Source organism: Microchirus variegatus, assembly GCF_963457635.1.
Source record: "Microchirus variegatus genome assembly, chromosome: 19".
NCBI lineage: Eukaryota > Metazoa > Chordata > Actinopteri > Pleuronectiformes > Soleidae > Microchirus > Microchirus variegatus.
The window spans coordinates 10,148,673-10,163,941 of record NC_139820.1 but is presented as its reverse complement, the minus strand read 5'-3'; the positions used below and the strand labels follow the sequence as shown (position 1 = coordinate 10,163,941).

The following is a 15,269-nucleotide window of genomic DNA, read 5'->3' as shown; positions in this document are numbered from 1 at the left end:
CCCTAATGTCAGTGTTTGTCATACTGTGTTGCACTGTGAAATTAAGTGTCTTTGACTGGCAAAAAAAACATCCCAATACTAAATGGCAAATAAAAACAACTTTGTGAAACTGCGACTAATCCGCACTTTTACAATGACTAACCTTGCCATATTGATGAGGCGTGTGTGTGTGTGTGTGTGTGTGTGTGTGTGTGTGTGTGTGTGTGTGTGTGTGATCCTGCATGATTATGCGTGTGCACGTGTTCCGTTCTTTGGCCTACGAGCATGTTCTGGATAGTTCGGATAGCGTTTCTGATGAAGGGGTGCCGATGAGTTTTTTTTACATTTAGTACGTGTGCATGTTCTGTTTTCACTCTACTTAAGTGTGTGTGTCAAAGTATAGTGATCGCCCTTTACACACCAACACACCTCAGTTCACAGTGAGAGGAGAGCTTACAATACATTTAAAAACGAGCTAGGACACTGCCAAAGAGCAATAGTCAGTGGTATCTTAACAACACACCATAATAAGTGGGAAAAAGTATGTGCATCATGATGATGCGATAAAGTACGGGCACTTAAAAGGGTCACTGGAAGAACTAAATCACAGGATAACAAGGAGTTAGCCAGCCAGATTAACTACAGTGTTCATTGATATTCAGCTGCTGTTTTTCCCGTCATGTAAACATGTGGAAGCAGACTGGTACTATTTGACCTCGACTGTGACCTCTGAGATAATCAAACCCAATCACGATGAACCACCGCAGACACGACGACAATCTGAACCCCCCCACCTCGCTCCACCTCCGTTTCCACGCTCTCTTAGTTCAACGCTTGTACGTTTGCTTTGTTGTTTTTTTTAATTTCAAGTATCTGATGTTTTTTTTTTTGTTTGTTTTTTTTTTTAAAAAGGTCAGTGAACATTTTTCTTTGGACGATGCCGTAGTCGTCAACTTTTTTAGTGACTGATGAATGAGCTTGAAGGAAGGGAGACATCGACAAAAAAAAGATGGGAACAATGAGGAGTGATGAAAGGAGAGGACTTAAATCTTTTTCTAAATTCTATTTAAACAATAAAGAGCATGATATTGTTGCATTTGGCAAAAAAAAACTTTGATAACTATTGTTTGTTTTTTTTGCTCTGTGGATTACCAGTTGTGATCCCCCCTTTTTTGAAGGTGGAAATGGAAATAAAATGTTTTTGAGCCTATGATATGATTTTAGATTTGTTTTTTTTGTTTCTCTCAGGAATCCGGCTGGGGATGAGCGGTATGAGGAGTTTTGTTAGGAGGTGAGAGGAAATGAAGGCGTAATTCACCTTGACCTTTGACCAGCTGTGTCTTTATTAGTGGCCAGAGAATGTGTGTGTGTGTGTGTCTTTCTATGGTTGTGAGGACAATTCTTGGCTCAAAAAGCATAATTTTTGGTCATGTTTTTGGCAAATCTTCCATGTTTTTTGGTGTTTACGTTGGGTTTTATGGTTACTGTGCTACTGTCTTTCTCATATGAACTGGCTGGGGGAAAAGGTAATGGTTTTCTTTCACTACTGTGAAGACTCCATCAATGGAGTTGTTATATTTCTTGTTTTTGCACTCAAATTCTGCCCTGAAAACAGAGCCAAAGTAAACATCTCTCGACTCACCTGCTTCGGTCTCCACAGATGCTCCCGATGCCAAGTGAGCTGCAGGTCAGTCACAAATCTCATTCATCCCCGGCGACATAATTACAGGCTTCTGTTACAATGCAGATCATCTTTTCGTCCCTACCTCGCTCTTTACTTGTTTAGCCCGAAGCTTTGGGTGGAGCCGAGGCGGATTAAGTTCAGGGGAGAGAGAAAAATCCTCATTTCTGTGTCGCCGTCTCATCCTTACATACCCCGTTATCACTTTATCGCCCCAGTTTTTTTTTTGGAAAAGCCAAAACAAACACCCTCAAATGTGCACGAGAAGAAAAAAGAAAGACGTTAATCTGATAGAAAATGTTGCAACAAAGCGGCCATTGTTTCCAGAGAGATAAAACTGACACAAGAGACAAGGATAATATCCGATATATGCATTCATGGTGCACATCCCTGATTAATGGCATCTCTATAAAGTGATATGAACAGGCTTTTCCTGTTCTCGCTGTAGGTGTCATTACTTGGCCTTTTGTTCATGGCCGAGTAGATGTTTGTGTGTGTGTTCAAGGCAAATTATAGGTGCCATATGTAAGAATGTGGCCAAAAACGGTAACTAAATTCAAGATACCGAAGTCTTTTAGGTTTCGTTTTCTGACGTAACTGGCAACCCGTGGTTGCTCGGCAGCTGAGACCCTACTAACTGCAATGATTGGTAGACGGCGGTAGGTGGCGCTACATGCAAAAACATGATTTCAAAACATAAACATGATTTGCAGTCTGCAAAATATGAGGACTTTCCTCATGATGTGGCTTGGTGTCCATTCAGTCTGTAGAGCATCTATGAGGTCTGATGTTGGACGAGAAGACCTAGGGTTGAGGTCAGGGCTCTTCTACTAACAAACTCTTCAAACCATGTCTTTATAGTCCTTGTTTTGTGCACAGTCATGCTGGAATAGAAAAGACTGTTCCTCAAACTGTTGCCACAAGGTTGGAAACGTTAGCATTGTCCAAAATGTCTTGGTATGCTCCAGTGTTTAGATTGTCCTTCACTGGAGATAAGGGGCCTAGAGTCCAAAGCCTGATTGAAACATCTTTGCGGTGACCAAGGCTATTTCAGGGGGCTCCACTGACGATAAAGATGAATTTGTTCATCTCTAGCATGCCGTGACATGTCAATCAGATTTCAGGGGGTCCAGTGGCACCACTGCCTCTCCTCTAGCTCCGCCTCTGCAATCCACGGAGATCACTCGTGGCTTTTGACAAGACTAGAACCCGGAAAACTCTGTGATTTGGCAACCGAGCACTCGGATAAAGGTGCCTGCATTTTCGGATTTAGATGTACAGTAGATATTTAAAAAAGCAAAATAATTGTGGGAGCTAATATATGAATTTGTCATTTCTGCGTTTATTCCTCCTGAACAGCAGGGGGCGTAATAGTACATTTTTGGGGAAGCAAACTGTGTTGGATGTTTAACAACTTGAAGTAGATGTATTATACCCTAGTTCCCTGGTGTCCTAATGAACATGTCTGTGACATGCTTGGTCAAAATACCTTAAGGATGAATCACCACAGCAGTTCAATCACTCTGCCAAAACAGCCCTGTTCAGAACGCTCACTTTTGAGTGCCTGTCTCTTTAAATGCAAATGAGACACAGGAAACTACATCAGCGTCACTGAGGCTCTGGCAGCTAACAGCAGTTAGCATTTGGAAAAGCCATGATTATTGCCGTCATATATAAATGGTATCCACTGGACACGTAAATCCTCTGAGGCTGGAAGTTTGTGTAGAACTCTGTGCTGCACTGTCAGTCATGGCTGAAAGTGGGACTTTGGGCACTCCAGTCATAAAATCAAGGGCAGATATCATCACTGGCAACTTTAGATATTTAGATTTAGCAACCCTTGTTGATTGTTGACTGATTTGAGATGATAGCAACTCCGTAAGAGTAACTACTCATTGCGACCAAAGTAAGCAGAGGAGCATCTCTGAATGCACAGCAGCAGAAGACCACATTCTGATTGAAACAAGGCCTAGTGATAGGTCATTTCAGTTCATTCATTAGTAATAGACCTCTGTAAGAATAAGCAAACCTGACTAACTGTGGCGTCATATACATGTTCTGGAAGTTTATTTCACTCTGCGATCAGTTTCAATCATCAGGTGCAAACGTGATCAGCTTTTTTTTTTGGTACCATGGTCATTTAAATATTTATGTCCTTTTTAGCGATCGCTAACGTTTAAAGAAGCAGTGAGGCGGTCGCGCGTATATACGCCTTTGCGTTTACATTCATGGGTTACACTGAGGCTACGATAAACGAGACGCTAACGCAGCGACGACTACAGCAGGACGACGCAACTCCTAGTAAACGGAGAAGCATATCTACAGCAAAGACGCTTAACATATCACTGATACACAAACACAAGTGCATGGAAGCTCTAGATTCATGGTCACTGCTCAGGCCTCAGAAAATATGAATAAAGAGAGACGCTGTGTAGTGAGCGGCCAACGTTCTTCTTCTATAGTGCTTCACGGGAACCTGTGGACCCAGTCCGTCATCTGCCATGGTTCCTTCAGGGCTTTCCTTTCAGACTCAACTGATGGTCTGCCAGACCATTCACACATGACCTTGTCCTTAAAGATACTGTAATATATAGTTCGTATACTACATGATATCTTAAAATATTGTATACCCAACAGAATTTAAGAATAGGGTGCCAATATGATGACCTCTCGTCTCCATGATGTAGTCCTAAAGTCAGGATTCATGGCATTAATCCTTGTTCTACACCATCATCCTCCTCCTCCTCCTGCTGTTTTTATTTTCCCTTAGGTCAGAAGTTGCTGAAGATCTCCTTCCTCTTGGTCCAGTCCATAAGCGGCGCTCTCTTCTTGGTGCGGCTAGCGCAGGCCTTTTGCTTGGCCTCGGCGGCCGTCGGACTCAGACGTAGGCCACTTTCTGTAAAAGGGTCCGAAACACGCCTGTCATCCTCATCCGGGACCTAAAGAGAACACAAACAGAACATGCGTGTGTTTAGGCACACGTTAAACCAGGCGGCAGTGTTGGTATCTCTTATCTGTCACCACACGCATACGCCTCACCTGGAAGCTCATGTCCGAGCTGCTGACCTCCGACTGAGTGGTGGAGCTTCTGGACGACTGGGATGCCGAGCTCCCGTTGGCGCGGGACTTCGGAGACGCCACTGTGATCGGGGAGTCCGTCAGCGTGACGTTGATGATCGGTGAGTCTGTGGTCGGAGAAGGAGTGGGTGGGACACTGAAGGTGGCCGAATCATCCACATAGACCTCTGTGAGGTGATAAACAGACACCATTAAAGCGATGGTCCGTAGAGAGAATCAGCAATTTTTACATCACAGCATACAGGAGCTGTCGAAGATTAAATGTTTTATTTTGTGACTTTGATGTTTGAAATCCTTCCTTTGGATTTACCCAAATGAGACGGGAGTTGACGAGCAGCTCTCATATCTGTGAGCAGAAACAACACTGATTTTGTCTATGAACTTTGGTGCAGGAGAGTGAGTGGGTTGCAAAGTTCAGTTTGCCTGTTACGTTGCGATACGTTATGTTACGTTACGATACGTTACGATACATTACGATACCATGCGTTACGTTACGTTGCGATACGATATGTTACGATACGTTGCGTTACGTTACAATACATCGCAATGCGATTCGATACGTTACGTTATGATACGTTACGATACGTTATGTTACATTGTGATACGATATGTTACGATACGATACAATACGATGCGTTGCGTTACATTACGATAGGTTACGTTACGTTACTCTACGATATGATACGACACGATATACCTTTATTGTCCCACAATGGGGAAATTCCTGTAACGTGGATAAAACTAGCTTCCTTTCTTTATTTATTTTGTTGCATTAGTACTGACAGCCATGTTTTCAGTCAGAGCATCGGCGTCTTAGGGTCGTCCTTGGCGATTGCTGACGATGTGTCAGCACCTCATTGAATGACACTTAACGTAATTATCCCTTTAAGACGATGTCAAGAGAGTTAAGAGTGTGTGTGTGCGCTTGTATGTATTTACATTAAATGTATAAACCATAGGAAGTGACTTTTTGTTTTTAAAAGTTTGTTTTAATTTGTCTTCAGAGTAGATTTGCTCGTTTGAACTTTTTGTAAATGCTAAGTTTGAGGTTAGCCTTCGGTTAAGAGGCAGTTTAGTTTGTAATAATAATAAAGGTTAGTGTAAGAGGCTATGAAGTGCATTATGTCCTCATTAAGGCTGTTGTACAAGAATGTTTGGGTGACCTTTGACGTGGCTGATGGTGGGCGTTATCCCCAGTCTGTGGAAGAGCTTGTCCGTTTCCTGGTCGACCATCAGGAGACGGACTTCGTCCCCTCCTTCTTTGATGATCTCCACCACCTCCGAGTGCCTCAGGCCGTCAATGTTTACCCCATTCACCTGAGACGTCAGTGGGATCGGACGCAGTGACGATGACGGAGAGAAATGATCCAGGAGAAACAAAATAAAAAAATAGAAAATAGATGATAGCAGATTAGTGAGAGGCTATGACACAAAACAACAGTTAAGACACAGCGTTACATATTGTCTGTATTTACTGTACACTTCATACAGACGGTAACAGAGACTCATTTCTGGAACACACTGCCCTCCTCTACACCTCCATTCAATTCATTATCCCAGGTCTTACTTCAGCTCCTTGAGCAAAGCCTCTCAGTCACACACTCACGCTAATCTTGAGTCCAGCTAATCTGCTCTTATCCAATTACACTTGAAAGGGCACAAACCAAATGAATATGGGGAGTGTGGTGTTGTTTTTTCACATTAAAGGTGGGGTGGGAGATTATTTTTTGCTTAAAATCCTCCTCATTAATGCATTGTCACAGAATTAAAGAAAAATCAAATCACCTGTGGAGCGCACAGGCCTGTAGCTAGCTTGCAGAGCTTATGCTAGCTTGCTAAATTCAACAAGACTTTATTTTGAACGCTGGTGACAACTGAAAGGCCCGAAATGTCTGCAAAGTGATGCCGTGGTGGCGCTGTTTCTACTGGACAGGTGGGTCAGCTTTGTCTTTGTGAACTTTTGAGAGTATTTGGGTTTTTTTTGGCATCACGTTGTCATTTGAAGAAGATAATCTATAGATCTATAAAAAGTTAGCATCACCTAAAAGCTTGTGAATCTGTGTACGTTGTGTTCCTTCACTTTAAACTCAGAACTACGGGAATTCTGAGAATAAAGTCCGAATTCTGTGTTTTACAGTTAGAATTCTGAGTTTAAAGCCAGAATTCTGTGTTCATAGACAGAATTCTGAGTTTTACAATTAGAATTCTGAGTTTAAGGTCTGAATTCTGAGAATTAAGTCCGAATTCTGTGTTCAAAGTCAGAATTCTGAGTTTTAAATTAGAATTCTGAGTTTTAAAATCAGACTTCTAAGAATAAAGTCTGACTTCTGAGTTTTAAAGTCCGAATTCCGAGTTTTTAAGTCAGAATCCTGAGAATACAGTCAGAATTCTGAAAATAAAGTCCAAATTCTGTGTTCAAAGTCCGAATTCTGAGAATAAAGTCCGAATTCTGAGAATACAGTCAGAATTCTGAAAATAAAGTCCAAATTCTGTGTTCAAAGTCCGAATTCTGAGAATAAAGTCCAAATTCTGAGTTTAAAGTCAGGTCTTGAATTTTTTTTTTTCCTGTGTGCCGCTAATCCTCTTCCGTACAAGACTGAATAATTGTTTCTAACTACCTCCACCAGTCTGTCTCCGGGCCGGATGTCTGCTCTATCCGCGGCTGAACCAGGGTCCACAGATCGCACAAACTGTCCACGCTTTGTCTTATCGCTGTGCAGGTTGAAGCCATAGCCGTGCGCTCCCTTCACCACGTGACACAGTCGGGGAAGATGTTCCGACGTCAGCTCGGGCGAGGACTCCCGCTGCAGCTACGACGGCAAACGGGACCAAGAAGAACAAGGTGAGAATTTTATAGGAATAATATAAAAGTTGAAGTTGAGCCATGAGTGTAAATATTCAAACACGTACTTGTCAACAACTATAATGTGGAAAATTTCAGCGGTGACAATGAATGAAGCTGCTGTCAAATACCTTTCTAGGGGTGTTGTAATGAGTGCTGCGTACTTGGAGAAAGTGGGATGATCCAGTGGGTTTAGTGCTGAGATAAGTGGGCTTAGTGGATCAGTCTGAGACATTAGAATAAGATTGACGAGAGCCTCATGGCCAATTATAGACTGATTTAGCTGAACCTGATTGACTTACACTACCGTTCAAAAGTTTGGGGTCACTTAGAGATACATTTAGTCAAATTTTGTTGCCTCTTTCCAACAAAAAAATGCAATAATCTGCTCTAATATTCCTTGTTCTTTCTTCACAAATATTAACGGTATATATAAAAAACGCACGTACACAGGGAAGGTCGCTGGCTGCGTTTCATTTTGTTGCCCGCCGACCGTGATGACGGTCAACACTGTAGCTGGTTACGTAAGGCGGCAGTGCATGGGGGTCTGCTGTCATAAAAACAGCATGCAACGCTGAAAGTCTGTATTTACATGTACAGTCGGATGAATGTCAAGCATGAGGCAAATGATACAGAAGTTAATGGCTTGATCAGAGATTACGTGTGAGAGCGAGAGTTTGAATTTTTGCACAATAAGCAAAGAAATTAAGATGCACAAAGCTTTGGCCTGGGATTAATGTGCTACAGTGGTTCACTAATCAGAGCTGTTGACCTGGAGGCCAAAAATAATTACTCACAGACCTGGCAACCCTAACCTACGGAAGAGGATTAGGGTTTAGAATTCTGACTCTATTCTCAGAATTCTGACTTTAAAATTCAGAATTCTGACTTTATTTTCAGAATTCTGACTTCAAAACTCAAAATTCTGACTTTATTCTCAGAAATCTGAGTTTAAACTCAGAATTTCAGACTTTAAATTTCAGAATTCAGACTTTATTCTCAGAATTCTGGGTTTAAACAAAGAAGTTCAGACTTTAAATTCGATTTCTGAGAATAAAGTCAGAATTCTGAGTTTTAAAGTCAGATTCAGTTGATGCATCAAAGTTTGATTTTGAAGTGATGGGTAACCACAGATGCCTGATTGGTGTGTAGAAAAACACATATTACCAGGATTTTATAAAGTGGATAAAAAAAACTATTTTCGAAATTGAATCATATGAAAAGATGCTGATCAAAGTTTCTGATGACACTCGAAGATACTAAGCTTGGGAATTATTATTATATATAACTCCAAAACAGGGGAATTCACAGTGTATTACAGAGTCTGTGAGAGTATGCACTATATATATATATATATATATATATATATATATATATATATATATATATATATATATGATGTACAGGAGCTGCTTTTATTGCACATGCTTTTGTTTTATTTGAACCCTTTTCCCCCCAAAAAAAGGAAGGGAAAGAGTCATGACAGCCATCCAAGGGACAGCCAGTATTTACCCTGACTGTGGATAAACAGACGGCAGTTTGACGTGAGCCCCCGCTTGACACAGATCCTGGTCTGCTTTGTTTGGAGTCCAAACACTAGGCTCAATCTCTGGCATCCAGTTGCCTGGTCATTTCTGCGGCCGCATGTCATCGTGATGTCAGAGGTGTCGCGCGCATATTTTGATTTTGCGGCATCATACGTACTGAGCTGCCCTCGGATGTTTAATTATGTGCATTTAGACCAAACAAATCTCTTGATGGTGGAACACAATTATATTAAAATCTGATGCTCCCAGCAGACATTTGGAGTCTGTTTTAAGAAATAAAGCAGATAAAATTGTTGAGAATTAGACAGACTTTATTTGTCATTTGGATTTCCATCAAAATTACATTTCATTTCAGTGGCACACAGCACAACCTTTTTGTGTTGTTTTTATGATCTTTAAAGGCGCCATATGTAAGAATGTAGCCAAAAACAGTTACTACACTCAAATTCAAAACACTGAGGCCTTTTAGGTTTTGTTTTCTCCGCCATTGTAGTTCAGACTTACTGGCAACACGTGGTTGCTCGGCAGCTGAGACTCTACTGACTGCAATGATTGGTAGACAGCGGTAGGTGGCGCCACATGCCAAAACATGATTTCAAAACATAAACATGATTTGCAGTCTGCAAAATATTTTTTTAATGCAAATATTTTGTCTGTACTGTTGTTGTTGGTGAGTTCAGTTTGTTATATGAACATTATTCCTGAGTCTCTGTGACATATTAGGAGGATTTTATGGCCAGTTGCTTTAGATTTATTATATAATGCACCTTTAAATGATTTAATCCATGTTATGTTATTTTATTGTATTTCAATTTTGACTATTTACTTATTATTGGTTTTATTTACTATGTAGAACTTTGGTCTACAGTGGTTTGTTTAAATTGCTTAACAAATAAAGTTGGATTGGATAAAAAACAGGCAGTATAGTCAAGAAATAAATATGCAGATATAAAAACACTGTATACAATAAAAATAACTGAACTTTTGTATATAATACAAATAAGAGAAGTACAATAAATTATCTAAAAAGACAAATAAAAACTCTAAAATAAAAGACAGTTTAGCTGAGATTGCGCCGAGCCACCCGTCAAAATAAAAGCTTCGGACAGACAGAAATCTGAGATTGTAACTTCTCACACTGCTGTTTAATCTGTCTTCTTATAACTTTGTATGCAAAACATCGGGGGTAGGGGATCAAGCCAACTCTCGGGGTCGGGGGTGTGAGTTTGCGGTTTTGCACCTCTGATATGTGCAAACAGTCTCGCACTGTCTTTCCAGAGTGATTATTCAGTCTGCGCAAACAATAGCTGAAGTGTTTATGGCAGGAAAACAGACACGGACAGCTGAGCAGGGCTGGTTTTTGTCAGCTCAGTGCCCAAGGTGTTGAATCTCAACAGCTCAAACAAGAATGACCTGTGATAAATGGATGAAACTGTGGATTCGTATTATATCGAAGCAGGTGTTAGAATAGGGGTAGAATTTTTGAAAAATTGTGCTTACCAACCTCAGTTTCCCCTGAGTTGAGAAATATCATCCTTTTTTTTTTTTTTTTTTTTTACGTGCCCACCAGTGACACTTGACCCTGTTAGCGTAACTGTTAGCAAAGATGGTGGACACTGTTAACATTCTGGGAATGAGGCCCCGCCCCCCTACGGGTGGGTCTAAAAAGTGCAGAATTAACGTTGCAGTTTCAAGCCTCGGACCAAGTGAACAAGTGTCACCTTAAGGATGAAGCACCACAGCAGTTCAATCACCCTGCCAAAACAGCCCTGTTCAGAACGCTCGCTTTTGAGTGCCTGTCTCTTTAAATGCAAATGAGACACAGGAAACTATGTTACTGAGGCTCCGGCAGCTAACACCAGTTAGCATTTGGAAAAGCCATCATTATTGCCGTCATATATAAATGGTATCCAATGGACATGTAAAACCTCTGAGGCTGGAAGTTTGTGTAGAACTCTGTGCTGCACTGTGCAGATAGAACACTTTGCGGACTTCCGCTCTTCCAGATACTATTGCCCTCGCCTGCACTCTCACGTTTTTTAGGGACAAAGCGGAGCTCCGCAAGACAACAATTCCAGGAATGTCTTATTGTGACGTAGCAATGAGTGCAGAAGTCAACATCGCGCGTTTTATCTCCTGTACTTAGACTGGGGAGGACCACAAAAACATGACGGAGTCATATTTTTTTCCACTTTGCCTATTCATAGGGCCTCCTGAGTCCCAAATATAAGGATTGAAAACTTTAAACTGGAAGGAATTGGATTCCTCCTGCGTTTTGTGTAGGTATTATCTCTACCCAAGAGGAATCAAGTTACAAAATTGTGATTAATCCTGTGTCCGTTTAAGACAGACAATTGTCTTGTTTTCTTAACCTCTTTATTGCTTCTCGTCCATTTTATCTCCTCCTAACATGAACATTCATGGTGGACCACTAGAGTTGTGTTTATGTTCTGTTTTGGTCTATTTTTCAGCCGCCAGACTCTCCCCGAAAAGCCTCCTTGTGTGAGAGTGAATCCTCCCTCGGTTAGATTAGTTCAGATTAGTCCTTGACAAACATCAGGTGTGTATGCTCAGTGTCACAAGTCACACACACACACAATCTTAAAGCAGCAGTGTGTAACTTTTCAACAACTGTCAACTGTATGTTAGCATTTGAACCATTGTCAAAATCTATCTATCTATCTATCTATCTATCTATCTATCTATCTATCTATCTATCTATCTATCTATCTATCTATCTATCTATCTATCTATCTATCTATCTATCTATCTATCTATCTATCTATCTATCTATCTATCTATCTATCTATCTATCTATCTATCTATCTATCTCGACCACAGAGACCACAGAGTTAGCGCCTCGTGTGGCGATCTTCGCTCTTACCTCCGTGTCCGTCGTCGTGCTCGACGTCACCGACGCCCTCTTGACCTTGCCCTGTATGATGACGTGAATGGGTGAGTCCTCGGCGCGGCGTTGATACAGGTGTGCGTGGTTGGGTTTGAGCGACAGAGGGGAGTTCTCTCTGGGTATCGGAGAGCAGGACGGCGTGGGCTTGGGTGAAGGCCACGGGGACAGGGTCCCCATCTCTACGGCCAGGTCCTCGGTGCAGGCCAGGCCACAGCTGTGGAGGTAGTCATCGGTGTCTCTGTCCACCACGAGCAGCCTGGTGCGGTAGTCCACTTCGCGGATGCAATTCACCACCTGTATGATGGGATTAAATTGTGGCGTTAACATACGTTAAACCAGAGTAAAGAGGTTTGATCGACGTATCATGATTTCTTCCATTTAAAAAGTAGCTGCTGCCAATTGACCTTAAAGGTGCATTATGTAATAGATCTAAATCAATCTTTTATAATCCTATTTGTACTCTGAGATTATCTGATAGAGGCCCTTTAACCAGAGGCGCAGCTTGTGAACAGGCAAGGCAGGCAACTGCTTGGGGCCCCGATCCAATATGGGGCCCTCCAACACTCGGAGCCTTAGGGCTGTTTTTACTGAAATGTGCAGTGAACAGCTGCATCCCCGTCCCCCTTAAACAACAATGGGCGATTTGCAATGACATCTCAGTAGGAAACCTCCCTAAAGGGGCCCCACCTCACGTTAACCTGTGTGAAGTTATCATTCTGCAAGTTGGAAAATGAAGAGGATTATTTACAGTGTAATGCATATCTTTTTTACTCAGTTTATATATGTTTTTTCAGTTATTTACAGTATTTTATTGTCCTATATATTTATATTGTTTTATAATGTGGGTTCTTTACAGTGTAATGTATTTTTTAACTAAGTTTTTTTTAAAGCTATTTACAGTATTTTATTGTTCTTTACATTTATATTTTCACATACTCTTTAATTACAAGGTTTTTCCATGTTATTTCATTCATTTCGAGAACAAAAATATTTTGAACTCATACATTTTTCGTTGGTGTCAGTTTATTTGTAACATAATGGTGATGAACACTGGTTGGAAGGAAGGGCCTCCTGGGAATTTTTGCTTAGGGCCCCTACAGACTCTAGAATCGCCTCTGCCTTTAACTGTTCCAGATTCTCGCCTGAAAACTAACATATATTTCTTATTTTATGATATTGTGTTCTTTGTGTTAACTTTGTTTGAGATTATATTATATATAATAATATATATGTAAGAAACCCAGTGATTCCCATTACACAAACCCTACACTGACCCATTTTAGTGGCTCCCTCCTGCTCCTCGGGCAAAGGAAAAAGTGGTCCAACAAGTCTACAAGTTATTGTTTGCGCCTCAGAGAGTTCGTGCCTCCACCAAAGATTTCTTTACATGTCGATTTTTCTGTTTATCGAGTCGCCCACTCACTTGATGATGACTCGCGTTCTCCACATTCTCCCCGTTCACCTCCACTACCCGGTCTCCTGGTCTCAGGCCGCCCATGTGCGCCGAGGAGCCGGGTTCCACTGTGCGGATGAACTGTCCGCCTCTGTTGCGCTCACCGTGCAGGTGGAAGCCGTACCCGCGCGGGCCTTTGGTCAGGAAACAGAGCCTGGGTCTCATGTCACTCTCCATCCCAGCAATAGAAGGAAAGCGGGTCAACGACGCGTCTCAGGGGAGTCAACGGCTGCTGTGGAAACTCTTAATCTAACACCACCATTTTACATGATTCCAGTCCAGTTCAATAATCCACAGTTGCCCAAACAAACGAGGCCGAGTGTTTAATCCATAACGGAAATGTCAAGTTTGAGCGCACATAATCGGTGCGCATTTAGTGCGCGTAAAAGAGCCAAACGCCCCACAGACGGGGATTAAGCCCCGTCCATTGAAGATAATCCACGAGATCAGAGATTACAGAACTGTCCTTCGCACGTAACACGGCTGGGATTGCGTGTCCTCCTGTCCTGTCCTGTCCTGTCCTGACCGACCCCGGTGAGAGTGAAGAGGCGTCAACAACAGATGCCACTGCCCCCCCCGCATCCACTGATCTCTGCGCTGCGCACACCTGACAAGCGTCAAACCGGGTGGCTGAAACCGTTTCTGCTGAAGGAAATCGGGTGTATTTTTGATGATAAAGTGAGTTCGGATGCACTCGGATGCCACAGAGCCATGTGTTCCCACGGCACAGAGAGACACGCGGTTGAAAACGCAGCAGCGACTGTGACCCGGTGAAAGGAAATCTGCCTTGTCCGCCCTCTGTCCCGCCTGGAGATCAACAAAGGGGCGGTTGCGTAAAAAGGGGATTTGATGTTGTTTAAACGAAACATAAGCTTCCCCTGTCGCCTTTGTGGCCTGGTGGCACATGAGTATCTTGGCGAAAAGGGCGTGTGTTGTTGTTGTTGTTGTTAATAATCAGGAAAGATGAGACACGAGGTAAATATTTGTGAGGATGGCAGTTAGTTTGTCCCACAGCTGCTCCTGTGTGTGTGTGTGTGTGTGTGTGTGTGTGAGAGACAGTATAATGATCAAACGGTGCTGCAGACCCACGTGTGAGGTTAAACTTCATATACAGGCACTGGCTGTGGGTCACCACTGCCTTTAAAGGCCCAGTATGCAAGATTTAGGTGACATTATTTCCATTTGGGGCATGTTTTTAATGTCCAAACTACACCTCTTTTGAGTTTTTATAAGACTATGACAGGTTTTCCGACACTCTGAGAAATAAAAGCGCTAAGTAGAACGATATGAGGTTCTTCGGCTTGTCCGGCTACGGCTTATACTCCTGCGTAAAGTGCTCTACGTAGGTTACGGAGACCCCTCTATGTCGCCAGAGAGCCTGTCGGAGAGCTTCTCCGTCATCTACGGCTGCACTAAATATTTTAAGTGTATATCACTGCGTCAAAGGGACAACAGAGATGGCAAGGTTCTGCAATTGGTCCTCAGGACAGGCCGAGATAACGCTGCTCTGTGCCAGCCACAGTGCGCACCGAGGGTCCACAGAGGCGGAGCCGATCACTGCCGACTATGAATACATCATTTCTTAATCCACAAACCACATGTTTAGACTCTAAATGCCTAATTTCTCGCCCTCAAATGATCTTAAAACTGCGTTCTGGGCCACAGAAAAGTGAGAAACGGCCACTGTTTCAATGTTATTCTGCTGCAACAACAACAACATCAGTGTTTCTCTCTCGGACGCCATTGCTCACTGTAGCGAGAAGCACAACAACTTTGTGTAG

General features: G+C 42.3%; 1 protein-coding gene across 1 annotated transcript; it reads right to left on the bottom strand.

Moving 5' to 3' along the window:
• Positions 1–4,431: 4,431 nt before the first annotated feature.
• nherf2 (NHERF family PDZ scaffold protein 2) lies at positions 4,432–13,665 on the bottom strand (the record flags this gene model as incomplete). The annotated part of the gene is made up of 6 exons (XM_083905791.1): positions 4,432–4,599; positions 4,700–4,905; positions 5,902–6,055; positions 7,357–7,548; positions 12,012–12,329; positions 13,459–13,665. 6 exons carry the CDS (start codon positions 13,663–13,665, stop codon positions 4,432–4,434), a joined length of 1,245 nt encoding a protein of 414 aa, XP_083761917.1.
• Positions 13,666–15,269: the final 1,604 nt, after the last annotated feature.